Below are 15,253 nucleotides of genomic sequence, written 5' to 3' on the forward strand. Positions count from 1 at the left end.
TGACCTGCTAATGGATGGGTAAATAAGGAATGTTCTTTAGCAGGCATCTTCAACTTTAGGTACCGAACATGTCCTTATTTAGTCAGAGGCCCTATGTGTGATGTCATTGTATCACTAGTTTAGGGGTTAACACCTCCCCTATAAGACTCCTTGTCGGGCAGAGGCAAGGCAGATTTTCACTATTGGCTTGTGTTATCTCCGGGTTTCTAGAGCTCGTCCTGACCTGCAATACTTCTGTGTAATAAACATTGTTATACATGTAAGTACTGGGTCCGCGGTTTCCTTCCTTCAACATCATCTTCAACAGATAGATAGATAGATAGATGGATACTTTATTAATCCCGTGGGAAATTCAGAAAAGACACTCTGCTGCTTGAAAGACCCGACAACGGACAATTTAAAGCAACACTAAGTTCTACCCAGCAACAGTGCCCTCTGCAGCCACATGTCACAAGTCGATGTATATTCTGCTTTGTATTATGTATCAGACATCATTTAAAAGCCTTTCGAAGAAAACATAAATGTAAAGAACACTGTAAACTGTTTGTTCTCCAGAGCAGTAACAACATGAACATTAGGGCTGCATTGATTGGACCTGTCATACTGATGATTGACTGGAATTTAAGCTTTCAATGGGTAGAAGTGAAATGTGTTTGTTAAAAGGTCGAAAGAAACAAGAAATTAAACTGAGATACTCTTTAGTTTTTAGTTCATGGAGCAGGTGGGGTTCTGCAGCCGGCCTCCAGGGGGCGATCAAGACAATTTGGCTTCACTTTTGACAGGCCGTCATGTCATGTTTACATCACTTGGAGAAAATAATTACCCCTCCTCTCACCAGGTCATATGTCCCCAAAACACAGGCAGCACAAGTGCACTCACACACTCACATTTTATAGACATTAAACTGAAATGAACTCCATCATCAATTAGTGGCGATTTCAGGACGACCACAGTCCGGGGGAAAGGTCCGGTTCAGCCAAAATGGAGACGAACACTTTTTGTGGGGGTGGACGTTTCTCTAGGAAACTGCAGATAACAGGGAAACTCGCGATTAGTTCATAAAGTTTAGACAGGTGCAGTGTGAGCAGGGCCGCAGGGCGTCACCTTCTCCTTCGAGACCGAGCATGTGAGTAATGACTGTGTTTTATAAGACCTGGGCTAAAAGAATGAGGAAAAATACTGAAGGAATTTGAATGGAACTTGGTTGAACATGGGCCAAAAGGAATCTGTTAACATTTGACTCCTCTACGTACAAACACACAGATCCTGGAATTTGGTTCCACTTTACGGGATTCTGACAGATTTCTCTGGGAGTTTAGAGGAATCATATCTGTGAGCTTGACTGAATCTAAGGGAAGGAAACGTTGAGGCAATGACTCAGATTAAGAGGAGTGAAGTGGAATGCCACTTCACTCCTCTCGGACTGGCAGCTGTCCATGCACCTAATGAGACACCCAGGCCGAGGGCATCTGGACAAACGTGTTTGTCTTGATTTGTCTTGATGAATGTTCTCGGTCGGAGATCACAGGTCTCAAACTATTACATGCAGCAATCGGATAAAAGAACAAGTGATGGTTTGATGGAAGGTGCGACAGTTTGGGAGGAGCTGGACATCAGGAGTGAACTACTTAACGCTGAGGACAGAGTGAAGGAGACACAGTAAACATGGCTCTCCAACAGTCTGTCTGTGTCTTATCCGTGACAGTCCTTCTCCTGTGCACAGGTGAGACAGATGTTTATTAGTATTCGGTTCATATTAATAATGAAGTTCGAAAGGGAAGTTACTCTTGTAAAATTGTTCCAAGGTTTGAAAATCGTCCTGATTTGATGAAATTGACCGAATCAAGGCCCTTAAAATTAAATAGCAAATGTTTTATCAAAAGCGACAGTGACTGATGAAAGATAGAAACCAACTATTTGTTTGATGTTCAGCCAACAATTTAGATTCCTGGATTTAGCACAATTTCAATTCCGAATTATCCGAGGGCAGCATTTATTTAGGTAATTATTTAATTTCCTTGGAGTTGTTTGATTTGAATGAAAAGGGAAACGTGAGAACGGGAGAACTGAATAATTTTCTGAGTCCCGTTCTTTTGACCTTCATAGGTAGAAATGCAATGTTTGTATTATGTGACGACATCAGTCCAGTTAATTTCAATTGCAATATTTAATATTATTCAGATAACATCAAAACACTTAGATTGTTGCTACAAACCAGTTTGCCTGCTGGGACAAACAAAGGATCTGTCTGAGATGTGAATTTGAATCTTGTCTTGGTTGTAGATTTAGTCTGAGACAGAAAGTTTATGGGACATTTAAATGACTCTTTAAGTTTTAAAAGCTTAAAGAATAGATTTCTCCCCACAATCTCCCCACTGTGGCTTAACTATCAAACCTCCTATTGGTTGGTGCTGCAAAGGGCCAGTCATCCTGTGCCACACCCTGAACACCACTTTCATGCTTTCTCCTCTCTGTTTTAATTTTCAGGATGTCGATCAGCATTGAGTAAGTGCAACTTTACAAACTCTTCCAAGTTTAAAAGCTGTTTTAAGGGCGGCTGTGGCTGAGGGGTAGAGTGGTTGTCCTCCAACCTGAAGGTCGGCAGTTCGATCCCCAGTCTGACCCATCTGCATGCCAAGTGTCCTTGGGCAAGATGCTGAACCCCGAATGGCCCCTCATAGAATAACAAAGTGCTGCGAATAGATGCACTGTTTGAATGTGTGTGTGAATGGGTGAATGTAAAACTGTACTGTAAAGCGCTTTGAGTGGTCATCAAGACTAGAAAAGCACTATATAAATACAAAACCATTTACCATTTTAAGTCAGATATAGAAAATATTTTATGCATATTATTTCACGTTTAATTTTCGTCTCATGTCTACCGTCAGTTTGCGGCCGTGGTCACGCCATCAACAGGATCGCGGGTAGTTTATTTGTGTCTCCAGGAGTTGTGCCCTGGCACGCTTCTTTGGTCTCGGGAGGAAAACACAGATGTGGGGGGTCACTGATAAATGACCAGTGGGTGATGACAGCTGCACAGTGCATTACAGGGTAAGTATTTAGAAACACCAGTCTGTGTCTCTATATTCAACGACGTTATCGCATATTTTCCTAATATCGTGCAGCCATAGATATATATATATATATATATATATATATATATATGTATAAACACAATACATTCGAATGTCGTTGAGATCTTCACAGCATTTTGCGACATTGACTAACAGTAGTTTCCAACAGCTTGAAATGGCAAAATCATTTAATCATATTTCCCCTTTTAGCTTTTTCTAACGGTATTGTTGATAAATCAATGAATCCTGGATCAGTGACATTAGAACATTTAAACTGATTTTATTCTCTTTTTGTCTTCAAGGTCAGGAAGTGGTGTAACGGTTTACCTGGGGCGCTTTAACCAGTCAGGTCCAAACCCGCATGAAGTGTCACGGACCATCGCTCAGGCCGAGTGCCATCCGTCATACAGCACCCTGACCAATGAGAACGACATATGTCTCCTGAAGCTGTCGTCACCTGTGAACTTTACCACCTACATACAACCTGTTTGTTTGGCTGATGCAAACAGCACCGTCCACTCTGGGCATGGGAGCTATGTCGGTGGTTTTGGCAACATTAGCCTTCTTGGTGAGCTCAAACATAACACAGACCAAAGAGAAACTATGCAGGTGGCTTTTCAATCTGTTAATATGTCAAATCACATCTTTTTGCTTTGTTTTGTTTAAAACATAAAATTGAAGCTGATGTTTGAAATCTCTCCAATTAGGGCCGAGGGACTCCGACACCCTGCAGTTGGCTGTTCTGAGAGTAGTGGGAAACAAAGAGTGTCAGTGCAACAGCATATATGACATCACAGACAAGATGATCTGTGCTGTGGCCTGGCTGGGCAGAATTGAACCATGTCAGGTGACCACCACTTTTTGTTGCATGTTATTTTCTATGTGATGCTTTGTTAATGACAAGAGAGAAAAAGTCCTCACGAGGAGTTGAGAGAAATCCAGGTAAGACACAGATTGTCACGAGGCAGATTTTGTATCTCAGCTTTGTTGCAAATAAATGAGGAAAATGGTATAAAGATGGAATACATGACTGCTCCATCATAAGTGAAGCCAAAGCAGCTCATTCACCACCTGGTCAACTTTAATGAGTTATCACCGAGGCAGTACAGAAAGAAACTGTCTCAACAACTCTCGTTGGTTTCTTTCCACAGGGAGACTCAGGGGGCGGACTGGTGATATCTTTTCCGTCTGGCTTTATTGCTATTGGAATCGTGAGTTTTGGTAAAGGCTGCGCTAAGTCCAACGTCTTCGGGGTCTACACCCGTGTGTCCGAGTACATGGAATGGATCAGCAACATCACCGGCAGTGACGAACCAGGCTTTGTTAACGTTTCCTCCACCGGAGTCGACAAAGACTCAAACTTTACCTGTTCAATCACAGCACCACCGACCCAAACTGTCTTCACCAATCACACCCGCCCGTCAACCACCATCCATTCCACAACCCACGATAAGAGCATTTTTGGCGGTGGTGAAAATTTGATCCACTCCACTCACTTCACCTCACTCTGGGTTCTTGCTCTATCGCTCTATGTACTGGTCGGTCATGCATAACATGAAAATGTGACACTACCGTACGTGTTGCTAATCTTATTGGCTGCGAGAGTGAATGCATTACTACACTGTGTGATGTCATTTTGTGACTTCATGATGACGTCATTCCTAACATATGATGATGATAAAATTATACAAGCTTTAGGTTAGAGTCCTGCACACACATCTTTACAAATGTGTTTTCCAGCTCCTCTTCTTTGTGACTGTCAATGATCATATGGAGAATCAACTTCTGATCAATACAAACTTTGGATTGTCTCTTTATAATTTGCGGAGATATTTGGGAAAAGGGATTTTTTTTAGACAATATATTTGTTCATCTTTATTTGATCAGCTCCAACAGTTAATCAAGAAATATTGTGTTTGGTAAAAATCTGTCTGTGTGTTGAGTAATTTTATGCTGATGCTGATTCGCAGGGTAAATAAACTGAAACTTTTCTCATGGAACGTGAAGTCATGTTAATCACAAACTGTTTGACTTGGAATAAAATGGACGTTGATTGGTCAAACCTGTGTTGTTGTTGGGACAGGGAGCGTACAAAGGCTTTAATGCTGAAAAGCCCTTCATCTTAATACACAGCTGACGCAAAGCTGCGGGTTGTTGAACTAAAAGATTTTCACAGTAATAGTTTTGCTGTTATTACAAAGGAAAAAACATTAAAGTGAAGCAATAAATAGAATTCAGACAAAATGTCCGCTGTCCAAAAGGCTTACCAGCTGAAGACAGTGAAACGAGCAAAGACTTGGTGCTAGATGAGGATATTTTTATAGACACGAACAATGATTTAAACTAAAGCAATAAAACAAACACATTTCAACATCTAATTTTTTTAAAACACTTGCATCACAGTGTAAACACCGGTCATTTCTAGAAGGAAACGCTGCCCCCTAGGGATCATAGAACAGCTGTGAAATGGACTGAATGCAGTTTGTGCTCTAGAGCAGGGGTCTTTAACGTTTTTCAGTTCAAGGACCCCAAACTGATGGAGATGGAGCAGGGACGCCCTACTATATATTGTATAAAAATTGTGTTTTATATTAAACTGGGCCTAGGTTCATGAATAAACACATGCATTCAATACTAAGCTATTCAAATAATACACAGGTTCATATATTAAACATGTGCAAGGTACAGTGTGGCCGTGCAACTGCCATTCATAAACATACATCTTACATACAACACTGAGCCATTAAAATAATTCACAGATTACTGTTTTTACTTTAAACATACATGTAGAAGGGACAGTGAATCCTCAAGCCACCTGTGGATGGCACACACACTCAAGCATTAGTGAGATGTCTGAACCTGACGAGTAGCACACAACTAATCTAACCTTGGACGGATGGAGATTGTCAGGCAGAGGATCGTATCGGCCTCAGGCTGCAGTCTTGACCTGGATTTGTTTTTCAGGAAGGTGAGTTTCTTCAAAGAAAAGGCGTTTGAAGAATCTGACTTTTGATCCATTTTGATCTAGCATCCGTCTTTCACATGAAAAATACACTAAAATGTAAAAGACGGACAGATTCATTTGCTTTTTAATGTTGAAACTTATTTGTCATCAACTCAACTTGTTAGACGAGAGTCTTACAGGGATTCTCGGGAATCTCTGAACAATGGAGCTCACCTGGCGTCTTTTGACACCGAGACGCTGATCCGTCAACGGCTGCTCTAATCAGGACGACAGAAATAACTTGATGCTAAGAAAACAGTTCTTGAGCAACACACACACACGCCCTATTCTTCACTCAGATCAATATTCTCCCTCTAAAGGTTCTAAAGGTTTCATATCATTACATCAGTGAATCAGCATAATTAAACCCAATCTCTGCTGAATATCGCGTCCACATCAATGTCCCCTCACTCGTCAAAGCCTTCATCTTTCCATCTGCTCTCCACCTTCTCCTCCAGCCTTTCACACCCGTCTCTTTCCATCGCCTCCTCCTGCCTTTCTTCAACCACACAAGACCATAAACTTATGCAACAGTTAGATAAATCCATTAGTCTTTATTCTGATTTTAAAAAGTGACGTGATTATATACAATGTGTGTTATATTCCTACGAGTAAGTTAGACACAACTACGTGACTAGAAGTGACAGTCATGCCAATTACATACCAGCAGACAAAGTACCTTCTATAACTGTCAACACATTATTATGGTCACGGTAATGGGCAAATCTGCACTTCAGCCTATCTGGGAAACTCAAACTGGGTCAGACTCTGTATTAGATAATGACCGGTTGTAATATTAAGTCCCACAGCTGATAGCAAGACACTAAGAGTTAGAAGCTACAATCAAATTAGTTTGCACGTACAAATTAGAGCAACATTAACTTCTAACCAGCAACAGTGCCCTCTGCAGCCACATGTCACAAGTATACATCGATGTATATTGTGCTTTGTATCATGTATCAGACATAATTCAAATTTCGAAGAAAACATAAATGTAAAGAACACTGTAAACTCTGTTTGTTCTCAAGAGCAGTATCAACGTGAACAATAGGGCTGCATTGATTGGACCTGTCATACTGCATGATTGACTGGTAGGCAAGAATTTAAGCTTTTAATGGGTAGATGTGAAATATGTTTCTTAAAAGGTCGAAAGAAACAAGAAATTAAACTGAGATACTTTTTAGTTTATAGTTCATGGCGCAGGTGTTTCTGCAGCCGGCCTCCAGGGGGCGATCAAGACAATTTGGCGTCACTTTTAAGAGGCCGACATGTCGGGCTTACATCACTTGGAGAAAATAACTACCCCTCGTCTCACCAGGTTAAATGTCCCCAAAACACAGGCAGCACAAGTGCACTCACACACTCACATTTTATAGACATTAAACTTCAGAATGAGAATTCTGACAATCAAATATAATGGAGGACTGGAAATGAACTCCATCATCAATTATGGACGTTTCTCTAGGAAACTGCAGATAACAGGGAAACTCGTGATTAGTTCATAAAGTTTAGACGGGTGCAGCGTGAGCAGGGCCGCAGGGCGTCACCTTCTCCTTCGAGACCGAGCACGTGAGTAATGAATGTGTTTTATAAGACCTGGGCTAAAAGAATGAGGAAAAATACTGAAGGAATTTGAATGGAACTTGGTTGAACATGGGCCAAAAGGAATCTGTTAACATTTGACTCCTCTACGTACAAACACACAGATCCTGGAATTTGGTTCCACTTTACGGGATTCTAACAGATTTCTCTGGGAGTTTAGAGGAATCATATCTGTGAGCTTGACTGAATCTAAGGGAAGGAAACGTTGAGGCAATGACTCAGATTAAGACTTTTGGGGGAATGCCACTTCACTCCTCTCGGACTGGCAGCTGTCCATGCACGTAATGAGACACCCAGTCCGAGGGCATCAGGACAAACGTGTTTGTCTTGATTTGTCTTGATGAATGTTCTTGGTCGGAGATCACAGGTCTCAAACTGTTACGTGCAGCGGTCGGATAAAAGAACAAGTGATGGTTTGATGGAAGGTGCGACAGTTTGGGAGGAGCTGGACATCAGGAGTGAACTACTTAACGCTGAGGACAGAGTGAAGGAGACACAGTAAACATGGCTCTCCAACAGGCTGTCTGCTTCTTATCCATGACAATCCTTCTCCTGTGCACAGGTGAGACAGATGTTTATTAGTATTCTGTTCGTATCAATAATGAAGTTAGAAAGGAAAGTTTCTCTTGTTCCAAGGTTTGAAAATCGTCCTTATTTGATGAAATTGACCGAATCGAGGCCCTTAAAATTAAATAGCAAATGTTTTAATCAAAAGCGACAGTGACTGATGAAAGATAGAAACCAACTATTTGTTCGATGTTCAGCCAACAATTTAGATTCCTGGATTTAGCACAATTTCAAACCTGAATTATCCGAGGGCAGCATTTATTTTGGTATTAATTTAATTTCCTTTGGAGTTGATTGATTTGAAGGAAAAGGGAAACATCAGTTAATTACAGAATTGAATAATTGGCTGTGTCCCGTTCTTTTGACCTTCACAGGTAGAAATGCAATGTTTGTATTATATGACGACATCAGTCCAGTTAATTTTTAATCCAGTTAATTTCATTTACAATATTTTATATTATTCAGATTACAACAAAACACTTAGATTGTTGTCAGAATGTTTGCCCTTAGATTGTAGCTGCAACCCAGTTTGCCTGCTGGGACAAACAAAGGATCTGTCTGAGATGTGAATTTGAATCTTGTCTTGGTTGTAGATTTTGTTTGAGACAGAAAGTTTGTGGGACATTTAAATGACTCTTTACATTTTTAAAAGCTTAAATAGATTTTCTCCCCACAATAAGATTAAATATCAAACCTCATATTGGTTGGTGTTTAAAAGTGCCAGTCATCCTGTGCCACACCCTGAACACCACTTTCATGCTTTCTCCTCTCTGTTTTAATTTTCAGGATGTCGATCAGCGTTGAGTAAGTGCAACTTTACAAACTCTTCCAAGTTTAAAATCTGTTTTAAGTCAGATAGAGAAAATGTTTTATGCACATTGTTTCAGTTAAATTCTCGTCTCATGTTTTCTGTCAGCCTGCAGACAGAACAACAGGATCTTGGGCGGTTATCCTTTGTCTCCAGAACAGGTACCCTGGCACGCTTCTTTGGTCTCGGGAGGAAAACACAGATGTGGGGGGTCAGTGATTAACGACCAGTGGGTGATGACAGCTGCGCACTGCGTTACAGGGTAAGTATTTAGAAACTTTTTAAGGAGAGACAAGCGAGGCTGCTCCATCAATTCTCGCGTCGCCTTCTCCCGACTAAATTCTACTGTGGAGACTTCTAGTTATCGATCTGTCTCCCTCTCTGTCTGTCTGTTTATCGCATATTTTCTTAATATCGTGCAGCCATATACAGTATTTGCCCCCTTCCTGGTTTCTTATGTTGTTGCATATTTGTAACACTTAAATGTTTCAGATCATTAAACCAATTTTTATATTAGACAAAGATAACCCGAGTAAATATAAAATGCAGTTTTTAAATGATGATTTCATTTATTAAGGGAAAAAAGCTATCCAAAACTACCTGGCCCTATGTGAAAAAGTAATTGCCTCCCATGATAAATCATGAATGAATTGTGATTAACAACATTTTTTGGAAAGCTGAATTCAATTTCACCAGCCCAACCCAGGCCTGATTACTGCCAGACCTGTTGAATAAATAAATCACTTAAATAGCACCTGTCTGACAAAGTGAAGTAGGCTAAAAGATCTAAAAAACAACACATAATGCTGCGATCTTAAGAAATTCAAAAACAGATGAGAAACAAAGTAATTGACATGTATCAGTCTGGAAAGGGTTATGAAGCCATTTCTAAGGTTTTTGGGACTTTAGAGAACTACAGTGAGAGCCATTATCCACATATGGAGAAGACTTGGAACAGTGGTGAACCTTCCTAGGAGTGGCCGGCCTACCAAAATTACTCCAAGAGCACATCAACGACTTATCAGGGAGGTCATAAAAGACCCCGGAACAACATCTAAGGAACTGCAGGCCTCACTTGCCTAAGTTAAAGTCAGTTTTCATGATTCAACAATAAGAAAGACACTGGGCAAAAATGGCATCCATGGCAGAGCTCAAAGGCGAAAGCCAATGGTGACCAAAAAGAACACAAAGGCTCATCTCACATTTGCCAAAAAACATCTGGATGATCCCCAAGACTTTTAGGCAAATATTCTGTGGACTGACGAAACAAAAGATGAACATGGTGGTGGGAGTGTGATGGTCTTGGGCTGCTTTGCAGCTTCAGGACCTGGACGACTTGCCATAATTAATGGAACCATTAATTCTGCTCTCTACCAGAAAATTCTGAAGGACAATGTCTGGCCATCAGTTTGTGACCTCAAGCTCAAGCGTACTTGGGTTATGCAGCAGGACAATGATCCGAAACACACCAGCAAGTCCACCTCTGAATGGCAAAAAAAACAAAAACTGAAGGTTTTGGAGTGGCCTAGTCAAAGTACGGACTTCAATCCGATTGAGATGCTGTGGAATGACCTTAAACAAGCCGTTTATACGAAAAAACACTACAATGTGGCTGAATTAAAACTATTCTGCAAAGAAGACTGGGCCAAAATTCCTCCACCAAAAAAACCTGGAAGAGGGCAAATACTTTTTCACAGCACTGTATATATATATATATATATATACACAATATCTCAACACAATATATCTTAATTTCGTTCAGATCTTCACAGCATTTTGCGAACATTGACAAACAGTAGTTACCAAAAGCTTGACAAGGCAAAATCATTTGATAGATGGGATTTCCCCTTTTAGCTTTTTCTAGTGGTATTTGTTGATAAATCAACGAATCCTTGATCAGTGGAATCGTCACTTTCCACCAAGGTTCATGACCTTAGACAATTTAAACTGATTTTATTCTCTTTTGTCTTCAAGGTCAGGAAGTGGTGTAACGGTTTACCTGGGGCGCTTTAACCAGTCAGGTCCAAACCCGCATGAAGTGTCACGGACCATCGCTCAGGCCGAGTGCCATCCGTCATACAGCACCCTGACCTACGAGAACGACATATGTCTCCTGAAGCTGTCGTCACCTGTGAACTTTACCGACTACATACAACCTGTTTGTTTGGCTGATGCAAACAGCACCGTCCACTCTGGGCATTGGAGCTATGTCGGTGGTTTTGGCAACACTAGCCTTTTTGGTGAGCTCACACATTACACAGACCAAAGAGAAACTTTACAGGTGTCTTTTCAATCTGTTAATATGTCAAATCACATCTTTTGCTTTGTTTTGTTTCACACATAAATTTGAAGCTGATGTTTGTAATCTCTCCAATTAGGGTGGAACGCCTCCGACACCCTGCAGATTGCTCTTCTAGAAATAGTGGGAAACAAAGAGTGTCAGTGCAACACCACACTTCGCATCACAGACAAGATGATCTGCGCTGTGGCCTGGCTGGGCAGAATTGAATCATGTCAGGTGACCACCACTTTTTGTTGCATGGTATTTTCTATGTGATGCTTTGTTAATGACGAGAGAAAAACGTCCTCACGAGGAGGTGAGAGAAATCCAGGTAAGACACAGATTGTCACGAGGCAGATTTTGTTTCTCAGTTTTGTGCAAATAAAAAAGGAAAATGGAGGTGAGCATGTTTTTCTCTACTTGAAACAATTGTAAAGACCATTTGGTGTTGTTTGCCTTATTGTCCAGCAGGGGGCACTTTACAATTCACTATCAGCTTGACCTGTTGCTTGTAAGACATACGCTTCATAGCATTAACTGTAGATGAAGATGGACGACATGACTGCTCCCCCATAAGTGAAGCCAAAGCAGCTCAATCACCACCTGGTCAACTTTAATGAGTTATCACCGAGGCAGCACAGAAAGAAACTGTCTCAACAACTGTCGTTGGTTTCTTTCCACAGGGAGACTCAGGGGGCGGACTGGTGACAAAGGTTGGTTCAGGCTGGGCCGCGGTTGGAATCGTGAGTTTTGGTGACGGCTGCGCTAAGCCCAACGTCCCAGGGATCTACACCCGTGTGTCAGAGTACATGGAATGGATCAGCATCATCACCGGCAGTGACGAACCTGGCTTTGTTAAGGTTTCTTCCACCGGAGTCGACAAAGACACAAACTTTACCTGTTCAACCACAGCACCACCGTATGCTTCCTCTACTCACCCTTACACCCACCCTCACACCACCATCCATTCCACAACCCACGATAAGAGCATTTTTGGCGGTGGTGAAAATTTGATCCACTCCACTCACTTCACCTCACTCTGGGTTCTTGCTCTATCGGTCTATGGACTGGTCGGTCATGCATAACATGAAAATGTGACACTACCGCACGTGTTGCTAATCTTATTGGCTGCGAGAGTGAATGCATTACTACACTGTGTGATGTCATTTTGTGACTTCATGATGACGTCATTCCTAACATATGATGATGATAAAATTATACAAGCTTTAGGTTAGAGTCCTGCACACACATCTTTACAAATGTGTTTTCCAGCTCCTCTTCTTTGTGACTGTCAATGATCATATGGAGAATCAACTTCTGATCAATATAAACTTTGGATTGTCTCTATATAATTTGCGGAGATATTTGGGAAAAGGGATTTTTTTTAGACAATATATTTGTTCATCTTTATTTGATCAGCTCCAACAGTTAATCAAGAAATATTGTGTTTGCTAAAAATCTGTCCATGTGTTGAGTTATTTATGCTGATGCTGATTCGCAGGGTAAATAAACTTAAACTTTTCTCATGGAATGTGAAGTCATGTTAATCACAAACTGTTTGACTTGGAATAAAATGGAAGTTGATTGGTCAAACCTGTGTTGTTGTTGGGACAGGGAGCGTACAAAGGCTTTAATGCTGAAAAACCCTTCATCTTAATACACAGCTGACGCAAAGCTGCAAGTTGTTGAACTAAAAGATTTTCACAGTAATAGTTTTGCTGTTATTACAAAGGAAAAAACATTAAAGTGAAGCAATAAATAGAATTCAGACAAAATGTCCGCTGTCCAAAAGGCTTACCAGCTGAAGATGGTGAAACGAGCAAAGACTTGGTGCTAGATGAGGATATTTTTATACACACGAACAATGATTTAAACTAAAGCAATAAAACAAACACACTTCAACATCTAATTTTTTTAAAACACTTGCATCACAGTGTAAACACCGGTCATTTCTAGAATGAAACGCTGCCCCCTAGGGATCATAGAAGAGCTGTGAAATGGACTGAATGCAGTTTGTGCTCTAGAGCAGGGGTCTTTAACGTTTTTCAGTTCAAGGACCCCAAACTGAGGGAGATGGAGCAGGGACGCCCTACTATATATTGTATAAAAATTGTGTTTTATATTAAACTGGGCCTAGGTTCATGAATAAACATAGCTACCCTGTTATTGTGCATTCAATACTAAGCTATTCAAATAATACACAGGTTCATATATTAAACATGTGCAAGGTACAGTGTGGCCGTGCAACTACCATTCATAAACAAACATCTTGCATACAACACTGAGCCATTAAAATAATTCACAGATTCCTGTTTTTACTTTAAACATACATGTAGAAGGGACAGTGAATCCTCAAGCCACCTGTGGATGGCACACACACTCCAGCATTAGTGAGATGTCCGAACCTGACGAGTAGCACACAACTAATCTAACCTTGGACGGATGGAGATTGTCAGGCAGAGGGTCGTATCAGCCTCAGGCTGCAGTCTTGACCTGGATTTGTTTTTCAGGAAGGTGAGTTTCTTCAAAGAAAAGGCGTTTGAAGAATCTGACTTTTGATCCATTTTGATCTAGCATCCGTCTTTCACATGAAAAATACACTAAAATGTAAAAGACGGACAGATTCATTTGCTTTTTAATGTTGAAACTTATTCGTCATCAACTCAACTTGTTAGACGAGAGTCTTACAGGGATTCTCGGGAATCTCTGAACAATGGAGCTCACCTGGCGTCTTTTGACACCGAGACGCTGATCCGTCAACGGCTGCTCTAATCAGGACGACAGAAATAACTTGATGCTAAGAAAACAGTTCTTGAGCAACACACACACACGCCCTATTCTTCACTCAGATCAATATTCTCCCTCTAAAGGTTCTAAAGGTTTCATATCATTACATCAGTGAATCAGCATAATTAAACCCAATCTCTGCTGAATATCGCGTCCACATCAATGTCCCCTCACTCGTCAAAGCCTTCATCTTTCCATCTGCTCTCCACCTTCTCCTCCAGCCTTTCACACCCGTCTCTTTCCATCGCCTCCTCCTGCCTTTCTTCAACCACACAAGACCATAAACTTATGCAACAGTTAGATAAATCCATTAGTCTTTATTCTGATTTTAAAAAGTGACGTGATTATATACAATGTGTGTTATATTCCTACGAGTAAGTTAGACACAACTACGTGACTAGAAGTGACAGTCATGCCAATTACATACCAGCAGACAAAGTACCTTCTATAACTGTCAACACATTATTATGGTCACGGTAATGGGCAAATCTGCACTTCAGCCTATCTGGGAAACTCAAACTGGGTCAGACTCTGTATTAGATAATGACCGGTTGTAATATTAAGTCCCACAGCTGATAGCAAGACACTAAGAGTTAGAAGCTACAATCAAATTAGTTTGCACGTACAAATTAGAGCAACATTAACTTCTAACCAGCAACAGTGCCCTCTGCAGCCACATGTCACAAGTATACATCGATGTATATTGTGCTTTGTATCATGTATCAGACATAATTCAAATTTCGAAGAAAACATAAATGTAAAGAACACTGTAAACTCTGTTTGTTCCCAAGAGCAGTATCAACGTGAACAATAGGGCTGCATTGATTGGACCTGTCATACTGCATGATTGACTGGTAGGCAAGAATTGAAGCTTTTAATGGGTAGATGTGAAATATGTTTCTTAAAAGGTCGAAAGAAACAAGAAATTAAACTGAGATACTTTTTAGTTTATAGTTCATGGCGCAGGGGTTTCTGCAGCCGGCCTCCAGGGGGCGATCAAGACAATTTGGCGTCACTTTTAAGAGGCCGACATGTCGGGCTTACATCACTTGGAGAAAATAACTACCCCTCGTCTCACCAGGTTAAATGTCCCCAAAACACAGGAAGCACAAGTGCACTCACACACTCAC

General features: G+C 40.9%; 1 protein-coding gene across 3 annotated transcripts; it reads left to right on the forward strand.

The window, feature by feature from the left end:
* Positions 1 to 1,482: 1,482 nt before the first annotated feature.
* On the forward strand, positions 1,483 to 12,929 carry LOC128430037 (trypsin II-P29). 3 transcript variants are annotated; one of them, XM_053415962.1, is made up of 6 exons: positions 1,483 to 1,723; positions 2,488 to 2,505; positions 2,889 to 3,051; positions 3,377 to 3,642; positions 3,782 to 3,921; positions 4,226 to 5,136. In XM_053415962.1, exons 1-6 carry the CDS (start codon positions 1,666 to 1,668, stop codon positions 4,625 to 4,627), a joined length of 1,047 nt encoding a protein of 348 aa, XP_053271937.1. In that variant the 5' UTR covers positions 1,483 to 1,665; the 3' UTR covers positions 4,628 to 5,136. The 3 variants fall into 3 exon arrangements, with proteins under 3 accessions (XP_053271937.1, XP_053271939.1, XP_053271938.1); XM_053415964.1 differs by lacking the exons at positions 2,488 to 2,505; positions 2,889 to 3,051; positions 3,377 to 3,642; positions 3,782 to 3,921; positions 4,226 to 5,136 and adding exons at positions 9,034 to 9,051; positions 9,164 to 9,317; positions 11,030 to 11,295; positions 11,434 to 11,573; positions 12,020 to 12,929 and having other exon boundaries at positions 1,577 to 1,723; XM_053415963.1 differs by lacking the exons at positions 1,483 to 1,723; positions 2,488 to 2,505; positions 2,889 to 3,051; ... (1 more) ...; positions 3,782 to 3,921; positions 4,226 to 5,136 and adding exons at positions 8,058 to 8,242; positions 9,034 to 9,051; positions 9,164 to 9,317; ... (1 more) ...; positions 11,434 to 11,573; positions 12,020 to 12,929.
* Positions 12,930 to 15,253: the final 2,324 nt, after the last annotated feature.

Source organism: Pleuronectes platessa, chromosome 23, assembly GCF_947347685.1.
Source record: "Pleuronectes platessa chromosome 23, fPlePla1.1, whole genome shotgun sequence".
NCBI classification, from domain to species: Eukaryota; Metazoa; Chordata; class Actinopteri; order Pleuronectiformes; family Pleuronectidae; genus Pleuronectes; species Pleuronectes platessa.

What these genes read in the sequence shown, in the direction of transcription:
- LOC128430037 (XM_053415962.1), top strand. Translation starts at nt 1,666, where the DNA reads ATGGCTCTCCAACAGTCTGTCTGTGTCTTATCCGTGACAGTCCTTCTC. An exon ending in GCTGCACAGTGCATTACAGG is followed by an intron (nt 3,052 to 3,376) that starts GTAAGTATTTAG and finishes TTTGTCTTCAAG; the next exon opens with GTCAGGAAGTGGTGTAACGG. An exon ending in GCAGAATTGAACCATGTCAG is followed by an intron (nt 3,922 to 4,225) that starts GTGACCACCACT and finishes TTCTTTCCACAG; the next exon opens with GGAGACTCAGGGGGCGGACT.